The sequence below is a fragment of the Nelusetta ayraudi genome, unplaced genomic scaffold, assembly GCF_046127955.1.
Source record: "Nelusetta ayraudi isolate G7.1 ecotype Tasmania unplaced genomic scaffold, CSIRO-AGI_Nayr_v1 ptg000111l, whole genome shotgun sequence".
Lineage (NCBI taxonomy): Eukaryota > Metazoa > Chordata > Actinopteri > Tetraodontiformes > Monacanthidae > Nelusetta > Nelusetta ayraudi.
The window spans coordinates 753,251-768,328 of record NW_027466161.1 but is presented as its reverse complement, the minus strand read 5'-3'; the positions used below and the strand labels follow the sequence as shown (position 1 = coordinate 768,328).

Sequence of the window (15,078 nt, the reverse complement as noted above, 5' to 3'; positions counted from 1 at the left end):
TGCGATGTGGACCAGGCGGCGTGCCCAGAGCGAGCATTCTTTGCACTTTGTCAAGAACAGGCGTTCTTTTCATTCGGCTAATCACGTACGCAACGTCAACATAAACAACGTTTAATATCGGCTGAGGAAATGTTTGAGCTTTTCCCAGTTTCTCACTAAGAATAATAACAACGTTCCCTACCGTTGGCGCCAAATAAATTGCAAGTGATTAAGACTCACCCGAAGGAAGAATTCAAACAGATCTTGCTGCGCCGTTGTCAAATTAAAATAAACCTTGCGCAGTCCTTTCGGAATACGAGCCTTGAACTCTAAACCGGCTAATGATGTCTTGTAATGATGATGTTTGCTCTTCACAAAGCTTTTTGAAAGGCAATCTGAGCCGAGGGAGGGGAAACTCCACAACAAGATGCCTCCAAGGGTACGTCCTCGGGGATGAAAGGACAGTCGAGTCTGAGGGACTCAGAGAACCTGAATAACAAAGGCAGGGAACCATGGAGGAGAATTCAGAGCGCAGGGCCGGCCGGCGCTGCTGAAAAAGGCAAACGTATCTCACATGACTCCTGAGCCCCCAGACTCACCGTCTACACAGGAAGATGCTCAACAGGCTGATGGAGGGTTGGGTGGGTTCGGTCGCAGCCGTGTTTGGCTGCACGTCCTGGAAAGCAGGAGATGAAACCTGATGCTCTTTAATTTCAGCATGAACAGACAGACTGACCCTGAACACCGCCTTCAGGACTCCCCCCAGGACACAACAAGACAGTACCAGACTGGAGTGGAGGAGGTGGGGGATAATAAAATTATAAAATGTACACATAACACTGTTGTCGTTATGGGAGGGGGTGGGGTGAAAAAGGCCCAGGGCATCAAAGATTTCCTGCTTGGTCCTTCTGATGGGAACAATAACTGAGAAAACCTCATTAGTGCACCAAGCCTGGTGGTCAGCAGGACGCCTGCAGGAAAAACTTTGGGAAGAGACCAAAGACCCCCAGTTTGCAGCCGGGGCTCTAGAAGAGGGTCATCGGAAGTGACAGAGCGTAGCGGGTGGGGCGGGGGGTGGGAGAGGTGGACGGTGAATCCAATAATGATCCTTCTCGTCCTCGCGCTATCGGCAGATGGATCGAATGCAGCCGGAAACCTGCACGCCGCTCGGCTCCGCTTGCTGTGTGTTTTTCCTGTGGAAGGTGTAATAAGGCCGAGAAATTGCTGTATGACTCGCTGAGGGAGAGGACAACTCGGCCGCTGAGGCCGAGGAAAAATGACATGATGGACAGACGAAGCCGAAGCCGTGCGTTCAGTTCTGGACAAGTAAAGGAGAAGAAAAACTCCCATCAGAAATACTTTCACATGTCTAGAAAGAATGATTTTGGGGGTTTTAATAAGAATTGTTTTACACTCCTCACATTTATTTTTATGAATTGAACTCATCTGCCTTGAATTTGACTTCAAATCAAAATAAAATGACTTCACATAAGCAATTAAAAGAGCTCATCCGTGCCCCAGACGGGATTGTGCAACAGGAACACAAGCAACATTCTGTTGTGTTGCTCGAAGCGCGAGAAGAAAATAACTATGTTGGTTCAGGCTTGGAATTGCAAAAATCCACCACATAATAATGGATTAGATTTATATAGCACTTTTCTAGGCATTCAAAGCACTTTACACTGAAACCGTTATTCACTCACACCACATTTACACTGGTGGTGCTAAGCTACATGTGTAGCCACAGCTGCTCTGGGGCAGAGTGATGAAAGCCTGACAGCCAATCAAATGGCCCCTCCCACCACCCAACATTCATATGAGGCAATGTGGGTTAAGTGTCTTGCCCAAGGACACAACGACAGACTGGGATGGAGTGGGATTTGAACCGCCAACCTTTCAGTCATTGGACAACCTGCTCTACCTTCTGAGCTCTTGAATAAATATCCATCCATCCATTTTCAATACCCGCTTCTTCCATAGCTCAGGGTTGTGGGGGTCTGCTGGAGCCCCTCCCAGCTGTCACTGGGTGAAGGCAGGATGACACCCTGGACCAGTGGCCACTTTATTAGGGCCACATAGAGACACACAACCATTCACACTCACGCACACACACACACACCTACAGACAATTTAGAGTTTCCAATTCACCTCACATGTTGTTGGGCTGTGGGAGGAAGCTGGAGAACCTGGAGAGAACCCAGCAGACACAGGGGGAACATGCAAACTCCAGGCCCGGGAATCAAACCCACAACCTTCTTGTTGTGAGGCGACAGCACCATGTCTCCCCACAAACAAATATTTAAAAAAAAAAAAAAAACAACCTCTCTTCCTCGCGCCTCTTCCAAGCAGGCTGCATGCATGTGAGACGTATATGGAGCCACATCCTACTCACCCCCTGCCCCTCCTACACCCTCCACATATACACACATATACACACACGCACGCACACCCGCCACTGCCGTGCTACTTTTTACAGTGTGCGCACTCACTGTAACACATGTGCCGCCTGAAATCTGACGCGCGTTTAAAAAGCTGCGGCGCCAGTTGAGTCGCCACACAGTCAGACTCGAGTCCTCGACGCTGCTGCGCACCAAGTGGCTCCGTTCAGGGTCCGGACCGGCACTCCGCGGCCCCTCCGGCGGGCTGTGAGTGCCATGCGCACCGCCGACCAGGCGCTCCCGCTGAGCGCTGCTGGAAACCAGTCGCTGGTGCTCAGCCGCGCCGCCGCCGCCGACCACAACCACCGCAGGATGGAGACACTCGGCAACGGTAGCGGCACCGAGCCGAGCCAGGCCAACGGCTCGGACCCGTTCGCACGCAACGAGGAGGTGGCCCAGATGGAGATCCTGGTGCTGAGCATCACCTTCGTGGTGGCCGTGGTGGGTAACGTGAGCGTGCTGCTGGCCGTGCACAACACCAAGAAGAAGATCTCGCGCATGCACCTCTTCATGAAGCACCTGAGCCTGGCCGACCTGGTGGTCGCCTTCTTCCAGGTGCTGCCGCAGCTCTGCTGGGAGGTCACCTTCCGCTTCTCCGGCCCAGACTTCCTGTGCAGGATCGTCAAGCACCTGCAGGTGATGGGCATGTTCGCCTCCACCTACATGATGGTGATGATGACCCTGGACCGCTACATCGCCATCTGCCACCCGCTCAAGACGCTGCAGCAACCCACGCGGCGCTCGCACATCATGATCGGCTCCACGTGGCTGTGCAGCCTCGTGCTCAGCGCGCCGCAGTACTTCATCTTCTCGCTGAGCGAGATCAAGAACGGCTCGGAGGTGCTCGACTGCTGGGCGCACTTCGTGGAGCCGTGGGGCGTCAAGGCGTACGTCACCTGGATGACCGTGGGCATCTTCCTCGTGCCCGTGCTCATCCTCGTGGTGTGCTACGGCTTCATCTGCCACAGCATCTGGAAGAACATCCGCTACAAGAAGAAGAGGACGACGGCGGGGAGCGGCGCCGGTGCAGCCGGTGCCGGTGCCGGTGCCGCCAAGAACGGCCTGATCGGGAAGGACTCGGTCAGCAGCATCACCACCATCTCGCGCGCCAAGCTGCGCACCGTGAAAATGACTCTGGTCATCGTGTTGGCCTACATCGTCTGCTGGGCGCCGTTCTTCACGGTGCAGATGTGGTCGGTGTGGGACGAGAACTCTCGCTGGGCAGGTGCGTGACAAGTTTGTTTGTTTGTGTGTTTGTTTGGATGTAACGATATAAGCCATCGTCTATAGAAAAGTTATTAAAAAAAAAAAAAAAAAAAAAAAGGCTCATGGTGGGCTGCAGAACGAGGAATTCGCGTGCGTAAACTGCTCCAGAGCGGGCAGCTTTTACGCACGGCTTTATTTGAGGGGGGGGGGGAGATCTCACACTGGCAGAGAAGAGACAGTACACGCGCACGACACCCTATTAAAGGATGATTTGATTATTTTTATTGCTGCCGAGGCTGCGGTCTTTGAACGCCTCTCAGCAGCTCCCGTCTTTAAAAAAACAAACAAACTCAAAACTCACTGCGTTCAGGGGTTGTCAATCAGAGCATCACGTGACTGCAACAATGTGAAAAGGGTGTCGCTCATTTCAAAGCAGATAGATAGTTTAATGATCTCCAGGAGAAATTTGCATTTACAGCAGAAAAGGGAAGCAGTGTAATAAAATACTGCAATGTGCTAAACTATAGTATAAAGAGAGAAAAAAGGACGATATCAAATAAAAAATAGAAATAAAAATAACGTGAAATAAAATGTAGTCTCTTTGCTGTTTTCACATTTGCCAGTTCCTCATGCGTTGACATTGGAAGCTCGTCTCCGCAGCCCCAGAGCTGCGCACCAGATATTTGTTTTCTTTTCTTTCTTTCTTTTGTCGCAGATTTATAATCTTTCCCCCTTTGTCTCTTCTCCAGAGTCCGAGAACACGGCAGTGACCTTGTCTGCGCTGCTGGCCAGCCTCAACAGCTGCTGCAACCCCTGGATCTACATGATCTTCAGCGGCCACCTCCTGCAGGACTTTGTGCACTGCTTCTCCTGCTGCCGCAGAGTCAACAGGGACTTCAAGAAGGAGGACTCGGACAGCAGCATCCGCAGGACCACGCTGCTGACCAAGATGAACAATCGCAGCCCGACGGGCAGCTCGGGTGTCTGGAGGGAGCTGGATAACTCTCCTAAAGCCTCTGGCTTTGGCTGAGTAGAGGACTTTCTGCAGCCTGGAGGTGGTGAAACTAATGGCTGTGGAATATGGAAGGTACACAAGCGGCATCAGGTAGAAAATTTGCATCAAGGTTTTTTTTTTTTTGTTTGTTTGTTTTTTTGCAGGGAAAAGAGGGGACCAAGTGATGAAATATGGTCTGTGGATGGGAACTGTGTCTGCATGCAAAATATTTCATTTACCTCAACTCGACTTATTAATTCATTGAAGAAAAAAAAAAGCGTAGAGTAAATATAAAGAATTTCTTTTAATTTATTGTGTTTTGCCATTTCCTGGTTTTATTGGGCTGTTGTGTTTCCTTCTGGTGCTCTCCTGTCAGAGTGTTTACAGCCATGAAAATCCCAACATGTAACAATGGATGGAGTTGTGCTGTGGTGTTTGTGGTGTTTGTTTTTCCTTGAAATTGGATCTTAAGTGTGTAAAATCGAGAAGAAGCAGCCACTTGTGTCCTGACAGAGTGTTTTTTTATGTTTGTTTTTCGCTACAGTAAAAAAGCCCACACGAACCTCTCCAAACACGCACACACACACATACACACACGAACACGCACACATGAACGCACGCATGAATGCGGTTTTGATGGAGTGAAGCTGCAGGCTGCAGGCCCCTCCCACTGAGTAGAAGCTCACACATTCCACAGTCTGGACGTCAACACACTTCCTGATCCCCTCCACTGCCCCCCCGACCCCCAACTAACACGCACACACACACACACACACACCGTGAGGGGTTGTTTTTGGCTGCATTTGCACTCTGGTATTTTTTTTCTTTGCTCACTGTGAATTATTAGTGTTCTCAGACCAACCTGAAAACATGAATGTTGTGTTTATATAGAGGACAAAATCTCTGTTTATATACATATAAATATACATATATATATATATATGTATTTGCACATGAAGTTTGCTTAAATATCGTGATAATTTATGTAAATATGTTTCATGTGAATTCTGTGTGTCTGTAACAGCATGTGCACATTGGAAATTATACTGAAAAATATATATGGACGCACTGAACACGACACCGACTTTGTCTCCTATATTTTTTTCTCACATCTGATAAAACAGTTTCGATCTGTTTTTTTTAAGGTTTTTTTTAAAGGTTTTATTGCTACCTGTAGTCAGTAGCGGCACTCTAATTGAACTGGCATCGACTCAGGACGCTGTTGTGGATAAACACAATAAATTATGTTGAAAGTTTAAGGCTCAAAAAAGACGGCTGTTGCAAATTAATACATTGCAAGCTTTACCTTTTCGTTTCTTTTGTTATTTAAGCCACGAGAAAATTAGATAAGATGAGCAGGTCGACAAGTTGGGTTATTATTATTATTATTATCATTGTTATTACTATATTAGCTCAGCCAAGGACTCACGGAGGAGTGGACAGTTTTCTCGGAGAATCGGCAGGCAGGCAGCACTTTGGGCAAAGAGTTTGAACAAAGAGTTGTGTGTGGTGTAATTGGAATCAGAGACGCTTTTTTTTCCTGGAACTTTGTGTTCATTTTCATAAAGTGCCTCGTATTCAGCGCTGCAGCCTCCACTCAGAGCCTCCATTCACTTGAAAGTGGAGAGCAGGAACATTATTTTATCCCACTATTTGTTGACGCCAACAGCGACCAGTAATTGACTTTTGAATTATTCAGCAACTCGTTGAAAAAAAACAACAACCCACATCCCATAATGCTGTTACAACCCACTATTACTTCATATTACATTTGCCACTTTCTCCCAGCAGTGAGAGATCCCTGCCGTGCATCAGGCCCATCATGCAGTCAGATTCTGGACTGAATGTGGTGTGGAAGGAGGATCCCCGGAGCTCTGCAGGCTACGTCTCATATTCCTTGTGTAGCCCGAGCCGTCTCATTATACACGTCAATCATTAGGTGGGGGGCTTGTGAAGGGCCGGCCACGTGAGAGCGATGGGGGGGCCGAGGTCATCAGTCAGAGTCAGAGTGACGGAGCTCCTGCTTCGGCCGCAGTCCAAAGACGTTTTTCTTCTGGCGGGGATCCAGTTTGAAAAAAATAAAAAAATAAAAGAGCAGCGTGTCATAAATTAACTTTTTGCCTTCACTCAGCACAGCAATGTGTCTTAACTAACACCCACAGGATCCCCTCTGAGGGGCGGCACACAGAGGAGCCAATCAGAAAGCTCCATTTCGTGACCTCACCCTGACCGTTTCAGTGAATAAACTAAAGTCGCAAACAATGTTTTTTTAAACACGGAAATAATAATTTAGAGGATTTGACATCAACGAAACAAAGGCGGTGCACTCTGACTGACAGCCACTGCTGATTGAACAAATCTATTTAATTCAGCACAGCACTGAGTTGATAGAGTCTCACAGGAGCAGGAAACAGGCTCCTCTCAGCAGCAGGAGCAGCATCACAGACACTGTTGAATCACTACTGATAGAAATTCATTAAATCTGAGGTTAAAGGAGTCGGAGGTGGACTCGGCTTTGCTAAGGACTTCCTGACTCCACCACCAGGTGTCACTAGATGCGTTTCGATGACAGTTTTTTTGCAAAATAAAAGGGATATTTCTAAAATTGTTTACGTTTGTTTGCTGTCCAGAATGGTTGCTCTGTTTTTCTCTTTGATGACGTGTAAAAAAACATTCCGTCTCCTCCTCCATCCAATCATAATGCGCCATTTTCACTGGTCAGTGAACTGGTCGCGTGACCCCATACGTCAGGTCCACTGACATGTAAATAAGAAAAAAGTGTTTCCATGACACTTTTGCGATATTCCTCTTTATGGATACGTCCGTATCGGCCATATTGGAGAGGTTTTTCCAAGTTGAGCTGTTTCCATCACCAGTTCTTTTATTGCAATAATTAGGTTTTGCGCAATTCTAGGGGTCATGGAAATGTAGCTACTGTCTGCTCCTCACGTCCATCCCCTGCAAGGTTTCATCAAAAACCATTCAGCAGCAGTAGCAACGCTCTGCAAACACCGCCTCCTCAGCGGAGGTCAGGAAGCAAGGGAAAGTTGAATGGCATCAGCGGCCCACCCCCACCTGCCTCCCCTTGGGGGCGCCACTGTTCAATACAGGTTATGGGAAATGGGCAAAGGGGGAAAAGAGAAGCAATAAAAGGGGAGAAATATAGGAAATCGATGCCGACGTCTTCTTGTGTTATGAGCCGCTGAGATGAATGGGAGAGTTGGGAGAGTGAGGAGAACATGCAGTTCTCTGGCTTTAGGCTTTCATTACCTGAGGCGGGAAACAGCTCCCCATGGAAAAGAGACCTCTGAAGCACCACTTCACGCACACTTCACGCTATCATCTCTGGCATGCGTGAAACGCGGCAAGCATCTGTTTTCACTGTTTTGACTCCGCCCCCCTACTGGGGAGCGCCGTGGCTGGATGCAAAGCGGCGAGATGTCTGAGCGGTGCATTGTTGTGGGATGAACGCTGAAAGCAGCCTCACTTCCTGTCTTGATGATTACGCTTCCTGTTTTCTCGACAGCTGCAGCCCCGGGTGGTCAGAGCCGGACGGCCAACCTAAACACTTCAGCAGTTTTGGTCAAGTGTTTCTTCATGACTTCTTTGCACTGAGGGCAGATTTTTCAGTTCAGTGATCACCTGAGTCGACTGAAAAAACACAGGGCTCTGGTTGTTGTTGTCCAACGGTGCCCCCACTGAAAGTGACACACGGCAGCTTTGGATTTGAACCACGATACATCTTGCCAAGCTCCAGCAGTGAGCGTTTTGAACGGGTCTGAATTTTCAATGGATTGCATAACACGTCAGCTCCGCTCTGAGGAGGGGGAGGAGGGACACAGAGGTCAATGCGTGATGATAGCAAGAAGTGGATATTCCAAGCTGCTGATGCACCCACAACTACTAGCTACCAGTATTAGCAGTTTTACACAACGGCTGCAGCTGAAGAGATGAAGATGTGAGGGGTTTCAGAACTCAACGGTATTATCGCCTTCATACCTGAACATATGTAACAGGATCATTTATGTTTTAATAATACTTGTAGAAGAAGCTGGATCTTATTTTGTATAATTTCACAAAAATTTAGTAGTAACACCTGACAATTAAGCCTCCTTTGTTTAATGTGGAACATTTGTCTCCAAGCGTCAGTCCCCTATGGACACCTGTTGGGGGCACACACCCCCTATATAAGAGTTTTTCTCGCCTCACCTCTTCCCCTATGTTCCGTGTACTCCGTGGGAGAGGTGAGCCACAGTGAAGTCTACTTTTAATTTCACAATTTTTTTGTATACTTTAATGTCAATTAATTTGTGTAGGGGGCTCCACATATGTATCAGCAGTTGACTTTGGATTTTGTATTGCACTTTCTGTTGTTAGTTGCCAGAATAAGCGGAGAGCTGAACACGGCGTGGGTCACTCAAACTCAACACAACGCAAACGACACGATTCAACCGGTAACACTTATAAACTGTGTGAAAGGTTTTTCTGGTCTGATATGCTTTGATTGGACTTCAGTTAAGCATAACTTTACTGCATTACTGCTCAGCACTACTAATGGGCCTGATTGGTCTGCTTGAATGTTTTGTTTGTATCACCTATCATGTTCACACGTGGATTCCGCAGAATTGTCTGCAGACTGTGCAGACAATGCTGTGGAATTCCTGAAATGTTGCTGTTTGATGTTTGGCATGCCGGATAAGATCTCACACTAAATAATGAAAATATACTAATTGGGAAAAAAAAGCGCCTCTCATGACATCAGAGCAAAAGGCAAATCCCATCTCACCCTTTCACCTGCGACCACTTGGCTCTTCCTCGACGTTTGGCAGGATCAGGTGTTGGATGTCGAAGGGATACATGTCAAAGGTCAAGTCTTTGTTCTTGAATAGCTCTCGTACTGAGGATTTTCTATGGGACACACTTCAGATGGAGGATATTTCCCAGAATGCCCTATGAATCTTGCAGCTATGACAACAAAATGCAAATATGCAGTTTTCCTCACTCAGCTCATAAAAGCTTCCCATAAAAAAAGTAAAGCAAGATATTTTGCTTGACAGCCATGCAATTTTTCATAATTTTTTTGTTTGTTTTTTTTCCAACACTGATGATGAAATGTGTCGCAGCGATGCCAACAGACAAAACAAGCTGTAACACAACAGCTGAGTGGCAGTCAGTTCAAAGTGGAACTTGCTTGTTTTGGTTTTCATGGAGGCAGTTTTGAACCACCAGACCATGTGACCCAGACTGGGCCACTGGAGGCGATTTATGAGAGAGGACATCTGGAGAGAAAAGGGTGTCCAGAGTTTATTGACTGCTTCGAGACATGGGCTGGATGTCGACCTTTTTGAAAATGAATGTCAAAACAAAGTCATACATAACCATAACCAGATTACGCACTCATAATTTGGTGCATATTTTTGAAACCTACAGCAGGATGAACGAAAAAAAATAAATGAATAAGCTGTCTTTGGATAGGTTGGGATGAGGTTTTGAACATTAACGTGTTATGGCTTCATCAACACGCTTTAAATTGTAGAAGTTGTTTTGGATCCAGAGGACGGAGCTGCCAGTACTTCACCTTCCTAGTACCTGATGCTTCATATTTGCGGTGTTTGTTGTGGCGGCTTCTTCTCAGGTCAGTCCCTCAGTTAATGTGTTGGCAGTGCAAACACTCTCAACTATGGTTTGAGAGTTTCTTGGGTTTTTTCTCTTTTCTCTTTTTCTGCTGCAGCAGATGATTCCCTGCGGTTCCAAGACTCAGCGGGGAAGATTTCATAAGAGGAGTCACCCACCAAGTTCAGACGCAGGCGAAGCTGCCGATGATTCAGCCGTAACCAAAGGGCTTCCGGGGTTCGGGGGTCACCCTCAGAAAGAGCAGACAAAAGTGAAGACGGATACATTTTCAAAGAGGCTCCAGCAAGGAGGAGAGCAGCTCTGACACTGAGCCGTGGAAAATGATCGTCCAGCGACACTCAGTTGGCTGTTTCCTGTCTGACGTATTGTGAAAAGGCTGTATTTTTCTAACTTGAAGTCCAATCATTAAAAAAAAACGGTTTAACCAAGCTTTGCTTCAAGAGCTCCTTTTAACAGTTCCAACATCACAGAACACATAGATATCATGTGACGCTCCTGATGACGACTTTAAATAAGGCCGGAAACATAGCTTGAACTGACGTCAGCAAACCCCCACGTCCACTCCCCCGCCCCCTCCGCTGTATGACATTTCATTCACTAAAGTCCCTTTATGTGCTTTTCCCTTTCTCTTCTCTTTTAATCAATCCAGCAAATCTGCTGCGCAAAGTCCAGTTAAATAGCATCATGTGCAGCTTTTAAGCACCTCGAGGTGAAAAGGGTCATCCAGGAGCTCCGCTAAGCTGACATCCATCCTTTAATGCCCAAGATCACACGCAGCCGTCACATGGAGGCAGCGCAGCAGTGGCCGACCTGCTCAGTAAATGTCAAACCCCAGGCAGGAATCAAAGGCAGAGCCTCCTGGTGGTGGTGGGTGGCTGGGGGAGGGGGAATGAGAGGCAAGAGCAAATGTAATAACCTGCCCAGTCATGTATGTACGTGCACAGACCATACGCAGCACGTAATGACCGCTGCCATCAAACGGTGAAACGATGAGATGAAGCGGCCGAGCGTGGCGAGCACGTCCGCGCGTCCTCGGGAAAAATGCACAACTTCATAAAGGCCCCCTAATGTCCTTTTATGTTCTACGTCGGCCTTTAATGCTGATTAACAAGCAGTTTTCAGATCGACAGGATGGAGTTCGTGCTCCGGGGCAGTCAGTCAGTAAAACCCTGTTTGAAAGCAGCCAGCAGCATTGACACAAAAACCAGGTTATCGTCTGCAAACTGCAGAAGCTTCTTTCAACTTTGTTGCACAGCATGTGGTCAACACAAAACTTTGATCTGCCGGGCGCAGGATATTCGGTGAGGCTGAATGTCCGTAGTGCCGTCAAGTTTGAAGGGCAGCAGACTGAAGGTGACTCCAGCAGACTCAGTCGGGTCATCAGGAATCATCAAGTGAAGTCCGGAAACTGATGAAACTGGACTCTCTTGACACAGTGGCCAAGCGGAGGACACGTAATAATAATTAATGTTGCCATTAAGCATGATTGCGCTGGGAATTTATAAATGCCATCCAACTCTAAAGTACTTGAGCCTGGAGCGTTGAGTCGAGTTTCCTTCCAGGAGTCTCAGTCGTCATCATTTTTTTTCCTTTGCTTCTGACTTGAACGGAGCGCTGTTATGTTATCAATTTCCCCCGAGGATCAATAAAAGTAATACTGATTGTGATTTTGATTGCGATTGTGCGTAGTGCCTTCAAAGCCGAGCCGTTGCTGGGAAACAAACAGCAGGGTTGGCGGATGACGCGATTGGCCGAAAGTGACTGATGAAACTCCACCGCGAGCGTCCGTCGCAGCTCGCCAGCAGGTCACGCAACGACACAGAGGATGAGAAAGACTGACGTGTGGACGGACGAGTGTTAGATGGATGAGGGGAAAATGCCAAAGTCCTTCCTGCCTCGTCGATACTCTCGGCCCCTGATGGATGCTGAGAAATGCCTCCTTTGAGACTGTTCTCTAAGAAATGCTCTCTTTCTTTCTTTCTTTCTTTCTCTTTCTTTCTTTTTGTGAATTAAATAGGAAAGAGGATTTTTGCCTGTTTTCTTTTTTATTATTACTTATTACATTGTTTTTATTTTTGAGATTGTCATTTCGTCACATATCACAGACAGAAAGCCTTGCTGTGTCTCAGAATAACAGCAGCCGTGGTTTAATCTTGCTTGATGACAAGGTCCTGCAGTCGGAGCGTCTTCGCAGTGGAAACTCAGCTCATCAGCTCTTCCAATTTATTTTCTCTTTTTGTTGTGTTTTTTTTCTGCTTTGTTTGTTTTCTCATCGTGGTGAATTGAAGTGGGCAAGCTCTTCCAATTCAAATGCTTTCGAGGCCAAAATGTGCTTTGTGTGTTTCTGTTGACATTAGTGTTCAGTTCAGTGACATTATGAACTTTACGCATGACCGACTCTTCAATATTTCTGATTCAGGTGAAGATGAAGTGCAACGGCTGACCAGCTGCGTCTGTTCACACATTCACATCTGTTTCTCTCCTGAGGTGCAAAAATGTTTATAGGTCTCATTTTTAAACAATGGATCTGTAAATAAACACATATTGGATTTAAACTTGAATTAATGTATTTAAATAAAATAATAATAATAATAATAACAATAATAATAATAATAATAATAATAATAATAATAATAATAATAATAATAAAAGATGCGTCTTCCAAAATCAGCTTCATCCTCAAAGCCATTTTAAAGGAAGAGCCTTGTTTTATTTCTAGAGAATCGTATTAGAATGAAATCACAGCAACTTAACTGAATTCCCAACAGCTGCCCTGACTGCCTCATTGTTGTATTTAAACGCTTGCAAGATGTTTCCAGAGAACATGAAGACAAACATATTATTTCCCCTCCCTGCGAGCTCTCCTGTGATTGCCAATTACCATTTTTCTTGAGGGACTATCTTGGCCACAAAAAGAAACATCATTTTCTCTATTTTAACTGTTTGCATTTGACGGGTCAAAGCGTGGTGTGATGTCACTCTGAAAGGCAAATTAAGATTTTATAAATCAATTATAACAAAAAATACAGCACTTTAGATCGTTACCAAATAAACCGTGTTTTCTTTGTGTGCTTTTTCATTTGTCTATGGCTGACCGACTTTTTTTTTCAGACTGTATTGCGTTTATCACTCCAGTAATAAATAAAACCATAAGATCCGAGTTGATGTGATGTGCGCCAGATCAATCCTGTTTAATTCAACACTGTTTTTTTTTTTTTGTTTTGTTTGTTTGTTTGTTTTTTTGCGTATCGGAAGGCCGGTGATTCCTCCCGTCGTCACGTTACGATCACGGCAATTATGTAAACAAACGGTCCGACAGGCAGCGTCTTCGCCCTCTAATGGACCAGATGGAAGTGGAATCTGGGAGCGTGGACGGCCATAAATCACAGATTCACAGTTCATTACGGTGAGCGACCTCGCTCCTTCCCAACCATGGCATCGGGCCAAAACACACCCGTAAAAGTTGATGTGCTCCACTAATAGAGAGCGTATGTGCAGAATGCAAAGCACGCATGCAGAACTGCGAGCATGTTTGGGAACATGGGGAGATAATGCATGACTTATTTTTGTGTGTTGTTGGCCCTTTTTTTTTTTCTTTTTTTTTTTTTTTTACTGGCCGTGAGAAGCTTCTGATTGCCAATCTCAGTTTGCTGGCGACATCTGCTGGCTGTAGATGGAAGAGTCAGTAGTCCCTGATTTGTGACTGTTGCCATTATTTGGAATCAGAATTCACAATAAACAATATTTAGAGGGGCCTTTTGCAGAATGGGACCCTTGAAGATAAAGACATTTATTTGATGTGTTGCTTGAAATCATTTGAAGGAGAAAATTGTTTCTTACAAGCGACAGGAGAGACAAACCGTATTAGTTCACTGCTTGAGATTTCGCTTGAGATTTTTATTCTCTATATTTTGCCTGTTTCTAACAACATTACATATTAAACGCAAGATAAAATGAGTGATGCTGAGCTGTGGAGGTGACAGAAGCAGCATTTCTTAGCGTCAGCCAGCAGCTCCGGGAAACTGGGCTGATTTTAGCTCTTCTTCTTGCTGATTTCTTCACACTCAAAGGGAGGATTAAAACTTTAAAAGCACTAAACATCAAACAAAACACTGGTTTCAAACAGAGGTTTGTACCAAGCTGAGAGAACAAACAATCTCTCTGTCCTGAGCAGATTATCACTAAACTCTCCAACACCATGAAATTATTCAGCCTGGAGTTCATATCATTGTGTAGGTGGCCGTCTGTAGTCATGTCGGTGAGTCAGTCATCAGTTGCTCTCTCTCTCGTTGTTTAGTTTTGAAGGCGAGAGCTGGAGCTCGAAGGAGACGAGGCGGCTGATATCAAGAAGAAGAGTTGCAGCAGATAAACGTCGACAATCAACAATAAATGCTGCAAAATCACACAATACAGCTGACCCAACACTTATGGGGAGGAAGAGAGAACTGACTGGGGCCCAAACCTGGAAATGATCGGGGACATCGAGAGTCTCTGCAAGACAAATTGGGAGGCTTTGAGCACAGTTGGAAACCCTGATGTCATTGGAGAAACATATTTCAATTTCAGATTCCTTAACGCATAACACGTGTCTCGGAAGGAACGAGGGTCTTAGTTCATCATGGTGACACTAATCATGCTGTCTGTCCTGTGATACACAGTGTTTTCATGCACCAAGGCGCTGCAGCAGCACGGGAAGATGAGACATTTGGCTCCAATCATCATCGTGCATCGGCCTTTATGACTCTCAGTTCCAAGAATCAGATTTGTGTTTCCCCCGACTCCTTGGAAGCACGCTGGAGTTGACACGGAGTGACCAGGGTGTCGAGT

At 46.1% G+C, this 15,078-nt stretch overlaps 1 protein-coding gene across 1 annotated transcript; it reads left to right on the top strand.

The window, feature by feature from the left end:
• Positions 1-2,428: 2,428 nt before the first annotated feature.
• Positions 2,429-5,696, top strand: LOC142903545 (arg8-vasotocin receptor-like). The gene is made up of 2 exons (XM_076049238.1): positions 2,429-3,642; positions 4,373-5,696. Exons 1-2 carry the CDS (start codon positions 2,634-2,636, stop codon positions 4,651-4,653), a joined length of 1,290 nt encoding a protein of 429 aa, XP_075905353.1. The 5' UTR covers positions 2,429-2,633; the 3' UTR covers positions 4,654-5,696.
• The last annotated feature ends 9,382 nt before the right edge of the window (positions 5,697-15,078 follow it).

Bases quoted from the DNA above. Each gene is read 5' to 3' on its own strand.
- LOC142903545 (XM_076049238.1), top strand. From the start codon at position 2,634: ATGCGCACCGCCGACCAGGCGCTCCCGCTGAGCGCTGCTGGAAACCAG. The intron at 3,643-4,372 runs GTGCGTGACAAG...TCTCTTCTCCAG, and splicing joins CGAGAACTCTCGCTGGGCAG to AGTCCGAGAACACGGCAGTG.